This window comes from Miscanthus floridulus, chromosome 17 (genome assembly GCF_019320115.1).
Source record: "Miscanthus floridulus cultivar M001 chromosome 17, ASM1932011v1, whole genome shotgun sequence".
Lineage (NCBI taxonomy): Eukaryota > Viridiplantae > Streptophyta > Magnoliopsida > Poales > Poaceae > Miscanthus > Miscanthus floridulus.
In genome coordinates, this window is record NC_089596.1 from 96,247,092 (window position 1) to 96,257,618 (window position 10,527).

Genomic DNA, 10,527 nt, shown 5'->3' on the forward strand with positions numbered 1-10,527 from the left:
ATGAGCGACATGGGCTACGGTTGCGTAGAAGCCTAGGTAACGGCCCATACACCACATTAGAGAAATCGGAGCGACGTAGATTGCGGGAACGGTTCCCAAAAACCCTTGAATGCAGAACGGTGGAGAAAGTCCTATATAATAGTGCCTCCGCATACCCCGTTCCCACCTTTTCCACTTCATCTTCCTCCTCATCTCTCGCACCACCGAATCGGCAACCACATTTGCCTCTGCCACCAAACCCTAACCAGATCTCGGAGATGGCGTCGAAGAAGGGAGCTGCAAAATCGAAGAAGACTAGTCCCAAGAAGACGGGCGCTGTGGCCCGACGCGACGAGGAGTGGGTGCCGTCGCGAACAGGAGAAGCGGAGCTAAACAGATTGGTAGAAGCTGGCATTCTTTCTGATCGTGCTACCGCCGGATGGCGGCCAGCCCTCGGTGAGTCCTTCCTAACACCCTATACTGACGAAGCAGTGGTATTCGAGGACTATTTCTGGCGTGGGTTAGGGTTTCCTGTTCACATATTTTTGAGGGATCTATTGGAGCTCTGGGAGGTGACTCTGTGCAATCTCCATCCCAATACCATTTTGCACATCTCAATCTTCATCCATTTTTGTGAGGCATACCTCGGAATCCTACCCCACTTCAATCTCTTCCGTCACTTATTCTGGCTGAAGAAGAGAGGCGACGCTGGTTCCAAGGTGGTCGGCGGGGTGTACCTCCAGCTGCGGGATGGAATGGTGAGCGAATACATGTCCATACCGCTTAACACATCACTGAAGGGGTGGAACACCAGGTAGTTCTACATGAAACAAAGCCATCCAGCGGTTCGGTGTAACACCGACCACATCCCAAAAAGCCAGAGGAGTTGGTCGGAGCTGTCGAGCAACGACGATATGGAGCAAGTGAATGAACTCCTCGGCTTAATAAAAGGCGTGAAGAACAATGGCGGGTTGGTAGCGGCAAGTTTCATAGTGCGCCGCATTCAACCCTGTAAGGAGAGGGTGCACCCAGGCTTCGAGTTCAAAGGGGAGACCAATGGTACCCGAGAGAGGCCAGAAATACTTTCTAGGAACGTCGTTGAAGAGCGGACTGCTGAGCTATTCGCTCCGCTTGCCTCATTCAGATTGTCAGGGTACACAAAGCCCTTCAACTACAAGAATCTGCCTCCTCAGGTGAATATCCCGACTGTGTGTATCCGAGAAGTTTTTTTTATTTTGTCATTGCCGAGCAATAAACTAATCCTACTCATGTGAAGATCCATTCGCAGGACAGGGCGGTGTATTTCTCGGGCGTGCCGAGAAACGATTGGCCACCGTCAGTGGATGCACGACGACCAGTTCAACCTGAAGAAAGCTCTGTTGGCGTCTCCTCAAAATCCAGAGGTATGGATACTGGTCGGACGGAGAGTCCTCCCCCGGTGTCAGCGAAAATCTAGGGAAAGAGGCCGGCGGCAGTTGAGCCAGCCCAGAAGAAGAGGAAAATATCGGCTACTGCTCCCCATAAACCAGGCGACATCTCACTTGATGATGATCAGACCAATCGAACATGAAGGACCGCGATGTTTGATTGGTCTGACGACGATGAGATTCTCACGAACCCTCCCCCGAGCATCAAAGGGCCTCCGCGCAGCCCACGCACAGAGGAACAACCTGGGGTAGGAGAAGAAGTTCATGAGGCGCCGATAAGGAAAGTCCCCGAGCAGCGAGCGAAGGGAATTTTTGCGCAGTAGACGATGAAAGTCCCCGCGGGGCGAGCAACGGAAGTCCCCGAGCAACAAGCGAGAGCAGACCCAGAGCAGTAGGTGGAACCAACACCGACTGAGGAAGAGCCAAGAATTCCCCCACCAAGCATGGGAGTCGACCCCGCGGCTGCGCCCGGAGGCTCAGGCCAGCACCTCCGGTTCAAGAAATTGAACCGTCAGACTAAACCGTAAGTGTCCTTGTGCTGAAGTTACTTTGCTGTATTTTCTTTACTTCTGTGGTGACTGAATAACTGATTTGATACAGTGCAAGGTGCACAACAGATCCAGCCCTGCCCGCTCAGACTGAGCTACAACCAGAAACTGGCCCTAGAGCGGGAGAGATGCTAGTAGACCCCATCCTGGAGTCCTCGAGTGCTCGAGAGCACGTGGGGGAGCCAATCGCTGCCCCTGGTGGGCTTGGTGGCAGTGAACGACTACCTACAACAGTGAACGAGTCGGCGATAGCACCTTCGGCAATGGCGGAATCTGGAGCGGAAAAGCTTGCGGCACCGAAGGAGCAGATGGCAGTCCCCGATGCTTCGGAGGGCATGGTCGGACCCGCTATCCGACCACCGAGCCCTTAGGTGGTGCCCCCAGCTACAATAGAGGAGGACAAGGTGGAGGAGATCGTGCATGACGAGCCTCGACCCCAAGCAGTCCGGATCCTCCGAAAGCACGGCGATGAAATAGTGATTGTCGAAGAGGAGGACACCACCAATGAGTTCAGGAGACTAAAGACTACCCTTACCAGTGTGATGAAACAGATCAAGGTTAATACTGTGTCTGGAAAGGTCCTGGTTGTTTATTGGAATTGGATAACGATACTGTCATCGTTCATTTGCAGGAAATATCTTGAGTTGCTGAGCAGCGCCATCAGCTGATAAAGCGAATAAAGCCCCTTGTTGAGGAGAATGAAAAACTCAAAGAGGTCAGGAACCTCTCGAAGAAGAATATCCAGAGGGCCCAACGCGAATGAGACCTTGCGGAGTCCAACACGTGGGACCTGGAATACTAGAAGGGGGTCCTGACCGAAAAGCTGGTTGCTGTGTCCGAGCAGGTGCGGAGCCAGTCTGAGCAGCTGGCCACCGTCTCTAGCCAACTGAAAAGTGCTTCCGAGCAGCTAGAGAGGAAAACCAAACAACTCAACAGTGTATCCAAATAGAAAGCAGGTGCGGGATATCAACGAATGTACTTTTGTATTGCTAAACAGCCACATTTCGGTGACAACTTGTTGGTGTTTCAGACCAGGGGGGTCCTCAATCGACTAGTGAATTTGTTCTGTGTGCTCCCGATTCCGGATGGTGATGCAAAGAGACACAAGATTTATACTGGTTCAGGCAATCGGTGCCCTACGTCCAATCTGAGAGATCGAACTTGTATTCCTTGCATCGAAGTGCTCGTAGTAGGGGGTTATAAGCTAAGGGAGAGAGAGAACTAGTCCCAGGTCTCGGTAGGGTGTCGTGTGGGCCGTCTGAGGCGTTGCTCTCAAGCGGCTGGAATGTGTGCGTGTGTGTGCGTTACCCGGTGTTCCCCCCTCTAAGTGGCCCAAGTCTTCTCCTTTTATAGTTGAAGGGAGGACAAGGACAGTACATGTATTACTATGCGGCGTCATGCTGACAGGGACGGCATGTCTGAGCCCTGTGGCCTGTTCCTGTGGTGGCATGGTCGTTGGAGTGGTCCATCCTTGGAGTACCTGGGCGGCGTGGTTGTCCCATCAGATCCTATGCGTCGTGGGAGCCCCGGGAATGCCTCGGAGTGGACGCGGCGGCGAGCGTGCAAGCCACTGTGGACGGACTGTACGCGAGGCCGAGATTTGGTTGGTGCTAAGGCTTGCACTGCGGTGGGGGGTCTTGGCAGGCATGAACCCAAGATTGCTGAGGCCCTGGTGTATAGTGCCGAGGCCTTGGGCGGGTGGCCGATCATGGGTACAGCGTTAGGACACAGTGGCCGGTAATCCCTGTCGTACCCTATCCCAGCCGGTATGGCGCTGATCGTGGGCACAGTGGTAGGACATAGTGGCCGGTAATCTCTGTCGTGTCCTGTCTCGGCCGGTATGGCGCTGATGCGACCTTGGGTCGCGTCGGTCATTCTGTGGCGTTGAATCGCCGTCCGGCTGAGATTGCAGGAGTGGTTGAAGCATTAATGAGACATGACACGCTATCGGGAGGGTCGACCGAGGCGGGGGGCGACGGACCACGGACGAGCCGGCCTCAAGTGACACGGAGAATGAGGCCTCGCGCGAGACGGAGATCAGGCTCCTTGCCGAGGCCTTGCGCGAAAGGCCTCGCACGATATGGAGAACGCGCCTCCTGCCGAGGCCTTCCGTGGGGAGTCTCGGGCGAGGCGGAGACGACGTTCCCTACTGAGGCCTTCCCTGGGGAGCCTCGTATGAAGCGGAGCTTGCGTCAGGGTGCCGAGACCACCTGCTCGAGGCTCGAGGCGAGGAGGGGGAGAACCCAGTGGGCTCGGTCGTGGCGGGTGAGGGGCCCACGACTTACCTTCTTGCTTTTATTATTTTTAGATGGGACTTTGGCAACCCATTTGATGTTTTGCTTGGGGTACCCCATTCTAAGGTACCCGATAGTAGCCCCCGAGCCTCAGGGGAAGTGCGTGCACTCCCCCTAAGGGTTTGCCGAGGCTTGGTTTATACCTGCCCCGTAGGAATTGGGGTTTGTTTTCTGAGGTTCCGGTGGGTGCGCGACGAGCGCACCCGCCGGGTGTAGCCCCCGAGCCCCCGGAGGAGTGGAAGTTACTCCTCCAGGGGCTTTCTTCATTTTCGCAGTCTGAACGAGTAGTTCTTATTGCATTTGCTGAGCCCCCAAGCGCTAAGTTCGGGTTGCGGGGGTCTCGGCGAGGCTGCAGGAAGAAGCCCTCTAGCCTCCGCGCGGAGCGAGAGGTTCAGTCAGGGGTCCCCTGACTTTGGGTATGATCCTCACTGCTTCCTTTCGCTCGGAAGGAGGGGTGGAATGTGCCAGGCTACCCTCGATGGGCGCGAGCGTGGACACTTCCGGTGAGCTGTTAGCGGGTAGTCCGAGTGGAGGCCCGAGCCCCGTTCGCTGGGGGACGGCTAGTGGTCCAGAGACGCACTCCAAGAGTACCAGGGGGTTTCTCTAGTGGGTGCCGAGGCCGTTCGCGGGCCTCGGTGGCTCGGTGCCTCCCTACGGTGGGATCCCATTCGGATACTTCCCCGCCGGTCTCGGACACGGCTTAGGATGCCCCGAGCGACCATTCGCTCGGGCCTGGGCCATTCGTAGGCTCGCCCCAATGTCGTCCCTGACTCTGTTGCCCTGGGGTGGCTGTCGAAACCTTTTGGAGGCCCAGCCTTCGAACCCCTGGACCGTAACGGGCTTGGTGCCCTTTTATCGTGTTTGTAGCGAAACTTCTAGCGTGGTTTTGGACTGTTTGTCTTTGTCTTGGGTGTTCTGGCCCTTTCATCTGATCTTCACATGTCCTTTTCGTTCGGACGGAGGGTTAGTTTGCCGAGCCCATTCTGGTCTCATCAAGGTTGCAAGAAGAGCCCCTAGCCTCTGCGTGAGAGGGCTGTCAGGAGTTCTCCTGACTTTTTATACGCCCCTCGCACGTGAGGGTTTGTTTGCCGAGGCCCCTTTGGGCGCGAGCCTGGGTCGTGGGGTCTCGGCAGATTTGTAGGAGGAGCCCCCTAGCCTCTGCATAGGGCGAGAAGGCCGTCAGGGGTTCCCCTGACTTTTTATGCGACCCTCGCGCTTCCTTTTCGCTCGGAAGGAGGGGTGGAATGTGCCTCGCTACCCTCGATGGGCACGAGCGGTGGCACTTCCGGTGAGCTGTTATCGGGTAGTCCGAGTGGAGGCCCGAACCCCGTTCGTTAGGGGACGGCTAGCGGTCCAGAGACACACTCCAAGAGTACCAGAGGATTTCTCTAGTGGGTGCCGAGGCCGTTCGTTGGGCCTCGGTGGCTCGGTGCCTCCCTACGGTGGGATCCCATTCGGATACTTTCCTGCCGGTCTCGGACACGACTTTGGGCGTCCCAAGCGTTTCGCTCGCTTGGGTCTCGGCCCCAGTATAGGCTCGCCCGCAGTCGCCCCTGACTCTGTTATCCTAGGGGCGGCTGTCGAAACCCCTTGGGGCCCAGCCTTCGAACCCCTGGATCGTAATAGGCTCAGAGCCCGGTTCCTTCCTATGAAAGGAACAGGCCGCGGGAAATATCTTCCCTATCGGCTCGGCCACGGGTGGCGCGCCTTTTGAGGCGGTTTCATGGGGAGGCGAAACGACGCCTGCTGCCGTAGTGGCCGGGCGCGACGTGATGGACGGGACGTAACTGTCCTCGCATTTAATGCGGGAGACGTGGGCGCGTGGGCCGCCAAAATCGGCTCGTGGTTAACCGCGCCGGACGGGGGAAAACCTCCCCGATTTCATCGCCCGCTCGTTTCGCCTCCTCCCTGCATAAATACCCGAGGAATCTCGCCCCTTCTCGTCTTACCTTGCCTGCCACCTCCGCCGAGCCGTCGCCAGAGCAGCGGGTGCCGGGAAGAAGAGGAGAGAAGAGCGAACCTAGGGAGAAAGCGAGAAAAAAGCGAGAGCGGGGGAGGCAGAGAGAAAAACTCACCGCCGCACCTGATTCCTCCATCGCGCCCATGGCTGGCAATGTCGTTGTTGTTGAGGCAGACCCTTGGGATCCGTTGGACGTTACCGAGGAGATGCTCTAGTCGCTTGTCGACGGCGGGCTCCTCCGCCCGGTGACAGACCCTAGTAGGCCGGAGTGGATTGCTCCGTACGGCGAGCTGGAGCCGAGGCCCCGCGACGGCTACATTGTGAGCTTCGTCTCCTTCCATGAGCACGGCCTCGGTGTCCCGGCGGACCAGTTCATGCGGGCGCTCCTGCACTACTACGGCGTGGAGCTCCACAATTTTAATCCCAACTCCATCGCTCAGGCGGCTATCTTCGTTGCCGTCTGCGATGGGTATTTGGGCATCGCTCCCCATTGGGATTTGTGGCTCCACCTGTTCTGGGCGGGGCATACTACCAAGACGATGGGCACGTTGGCTAAGAGGAAGGCATCGAGGGCCGGAGGCTGCACTCTCCAAGTGCGTCAGGACCGCCTGCACCTCTACATCCTGGCCTAACTCGCGTCCTCCAACCACCGGTGGTACACGAGTTGGTTTTACCTCCGCAACGACGACGGGGGACTTCCCCCTTATACTGGGCGGATTGTGGGGAGTTTCTCGGAGAAATGGAAGTGGGGTGTCCCGAAGGTCGACCAGCCCAAGCTGGAGCTGCTCCTAAGGGGCTGGCAAGGCTGCGGAGCCAAGGCCTCACCGTCGCTGTGGTCATGGCCGCCTTCCACCACCGGAGGGTGCTGTCGCTGATGGCTTGGCGGTGGCGGCTGTTCGAGATGAGGCCGGGTGAGCCCGTCGAAGGCACCCAGATGTCTTCCTCTGCCCTCTCCGACGAGGAAATTCACCGTTGGGTGGGGGAGACGGTAGATGCGAAGTTGAGGGGCGGCAACCTGACCCCCTTCATGATGCGACCGTCGTGGGGGTTCCTTTCGCTGGTAAGTTGAGTGCCGCTGTAGCCTCCAAGCCTCCTCAATCTCCCTTTATCCCTTGTTTCCCTATGCGCGTTTGTCGTTCCTTCAGGGGATGAGGGACGTGCGCTCCTCCCCGCCGCCTGTTCCCGAGGACGCGGGGCAGCGGGCGGTCAACCGCGCTCACGCCGACGCGCAGAAGAAGCGAAAGGATGCTAAGGCGGCAAAGCGCACGAAGTACATCCTTGCACGTGAGGCATTGGATAAGCGCCGCCGTCAGCAACGGAAGGATGGTCTCCCGTTGGAGGAATCCCCGTCGACGTCGTTGTCGACGGAGGCCTCGGACGGGAACGACAAGGGCGAGGGAGGGCGAGGTCCCCTAGACCACCTTCCTGACGTCGAGGAGGTGGCGCCCGGGGCATCGGTATGCAGCCCGGCACCCCCAGGAAGGGGAGGAGAAGCGGACCCGGGGCCGGCGGTTGCCCGCTCCGGGGTCGAGGCCGACACGCCCGAGGCGCGGGCGTTAGGCAAACGCGCCGTCAGCCCGGTAAGCTCGGCGGCCGCGGCGGAGCAGGTGGCGGTGGAGGCGACAGCCACCGCCCCTGCAGAGGACCGAAGGGGCGCCAGGGTCCGCTGAGGAGCAACCGGCGCCGATGGATACGGATGCGACGCCACTGCCGCCGCCTCCGCCGTTGCGGACGCGGATTGCCGTGGCGAAGCGAGGGCCGCCCTGTTCTAAGTAAGTGTATTTTTGCCAGGGTCGTAGTGTCTTCCGTTCGCTTTTTTGGTCTCACGCTGACCCTGTAGGTTAATTTTCTTTAGTCGGAAGCGGCCTGTGGACGACCTCCCCTTGGCGCCCCTTAAGGCGCTTAAGGCGAGCCCCGGCTCCTCCGCCCACTGGGTGGCGGAGGCACAAGCCACCATCCAACGTGGCACGGCGTCGGCGAGGGTCGACCCAAAGGAACCGGCCGCCCAAGGAGGGGTTGCCGAGGTGGCCCCTGCATAGTCGGATGGGGCCGTCGTGCCCTTTGTTGCTGAGGCTCCCAGGGCCTCCGGGGCTGAGGCAATGGAGGCCCCGGCGCCCACGACCGCTGAGACCGCAGTGTCCGCGGTCGGCGTTTCTATGTCTGCCGAGGCCACAATGGCGGAGGCCGGAGCCCCCGAGACCACCGAGGCCGTGATTGCAGAGGCTGGAGCCCCCGAGGTCACCACATCCATCGTGATGGCGGCGAGACCGTCTGTGCAGGAGGTGGAGGTGCAGGCGGCGGAGGCCTCGGTCGTGCCCTTGGCTCAGGGCCCACCGTTGTTGCGGGAGAGCGGCCGAGAGACGGAGGTCTATCCGATCTCCTCCGACAATGCTTCCCGGGTGCGGGAGGTGGTCGACGCCGAGGAGACCGATGCCGTGGAGCAGCCGGCGCCGGTCTTAGACAAGGGAAGCTCGGCCCTTGTACGGGTGCGACCCGAGCCCCGCGGGTGGGATCACCCGCGGGTACTGTGGCGGAGCCGGGATGACCCTAAGGGGGAGCCCATGTTCGCCCTCGAGGACACGGCCGAGGGCGGGCGCTGGCGTACCTTCGAGCAGTACCGTGAGCTGGCGGAGCGGTCGCTACGGACGGCGCTGTCCGTGGTGGCCGACGAACTGCCCGGAGTCACCCAGGTTCATGTTTTCCTTTCTCGCGTGATGTTGTTCTTTTCTTGATTTTGTCGCAGTCCACGACCTCTGCTCTGCCCCCTTAGGAGCTCGAGACCTGGTCCTTCGGGAAGTTGGTCTTCCTCCAGCAAGAGAGGGGAATCTGGGACCAGCTTCAGTGGTAGAGGGGCCTTCTTGCCGATGCTAACGAGCTTCTATCGGCGCGAAGCGCGGAGGTGGAGGACCTCCGCCTTCGCTGTGCCGACGCGAAGGTCGAGGCGGCCGCAGCCCAGATGCAGCTCGTCCCCTTGGCGGCGCGGATCAAGGAGCTGGAGGAGGAGCTTACCCGCGCCATCAGCGATCGGGATGCCTTCAGATCCCGGGCTGAAGAAGCGACGGCCTCGGGCAAGGCCCTCGCCGGGCAGCTGGGGGTAGAGGAGAGTGCGCACCGGCTGACCAAAGGCGCTCTGAATGAGGCCCTTGCAGCGGTTGAGGCCTCACAAATCGAGGCTGTGGTTTTGAGGGGGACGATCGAGGGTGAGTTTGAGTCCCCTTGTTTTGTTTTCTTCTCCTTATGTTCGCTTCCTAACTTCCTTGTATGACGCAGAGCTGGGGAGTGAAGCTTCCAGGGCGGCCGAGGCCTCTTGGGTCGAGGCCCAGCGGTTGAAGGAGAAGGCCGAGGCCTGTCAGGCCGAGACCCGACGCTGGGAGCTGAAGGCCAAGGGTGAGTTCCGTGGGCTTCCGTCCCTAACTTAGGTTGTTTTTTCTCTGGCTCGACCTCATTACATTTTCCGCGGTGCAGAGTCAGAGGCGGAGTTCACCCGGGCCGCCGAGGCTTCCAGCGCGGTGCAGACAGTGCTCGATACCGAGATCAAGGAGCACGAGGCACTGAAACGTGCCGCCCTTTCCGCCTGCGAGGCCTTGGAGGTCGAGGGGGTTCAGTCAGGCAGCTCCCTTGGGAGCCGCTTGATTGCGCTGAGCAGCCAGATGCGCGAGCGGCTCCGAGGGGCGCTGCACACGGGTGTCAAGCGGGCGATGGCCGTCATCTCCTCTCACTACCTTGGCGTCGACCTCCCGGCCGTCAGTGATGGCTACGTTCTGCCTGATGATGACGAGGAGGCCGACGCGGCGGTCGCGAAGCTGATGGAGGCGGCGGAAGGCCCTGGCGCGGCGCTGGCGACGCTCTTCGAAGAGGAGGTGGTGCCCCCCCTACCATCTGCCAGTGCTGAAGGCCCTGAGCCTTGACCTGGGCCCCGGGGGCTATGTAAAGATAGAATAGGGGTTATTTTTGTATCATAACATTTGTGGCCGTCGAGGCCTTTATTTCTGAAGTATTTGTGTTTCTTAGTTGTTTTTCTCATGTTTCCGAGCCTTTGCCCTCTGTTGCTTCTGATCAGATTTCGTTTGCGAAGCACCCCTTTGGGGCCTAAGCCGTTCCTTGAGCGAGAGGTAGTGAGGGAGTGCCATAGCCCAGGGGCGTAGGCCATCTCGCGACTCTACCGGCCTCTTGCTTAGGAAACAGACCTTGGTCCAAGGAGTCTTCACAAATGATTCGTCAGAGCCTGCTAGAGTCTTGGCGTAGGAATTTTTGCGAAAAGCAACTAAAGAATGGTGTGTGGGACCTAGGGGGAGTCCCCCATCTAGCCCCCGAGGGAG

The 10,527-nt window shown here is 59.4% G+C and overlaps 1 protein-coding gene across 1 annotated transcript; it reads left to right on the top strand.

The window, feature by feature from the left end:
* The first annotated feature begins 257 nt into the window (after positions 1-257).
* Positions 258-10,146, top strand: LOC136516033 (uncharacterized). Its single transcript, XM_066509450.1, has 3 exons — positions 258-435; positions 9,395-9,595; positions 9,674-10,146. Exons 1-3 carry the CDS (start codon positions 258-260, stop codon positions 10,114-10,116), a joined length of 822 nt encoding a protein of 273 aa, XP_066365547.1. The 3' UTR covers positions 10,117-10,146.
* Positions 10,147-10,527: the final 381 nt, after the last annotated feature.

Excerpts from the sequence above, each read along its gene's own strand:
- LOC136516033 (XM_066509450.1), top strand. The coding sequence starts at position 258 with ATGGCGTCGAAGAAGGGAGCTGCAAAATCGAAGAAGACTAGTCCCAAG. Across the intron at positions 436-9,394 it reads CGGATGGCGGCCAGCCCTCG|GGGGACGATCGAGGGTGAGT; the intron begins GTGAGTCCTTCC and ends TGTGGTTTTGAG. Across the intron at positions 9,596-9,673 it reads CTGGGAGCTGAAGGCCAAGG|AGTCAGAGGCGGAGTTCACC; the intron begins GTGAGTTCCGTG and ends TCCGCGGTGCAG.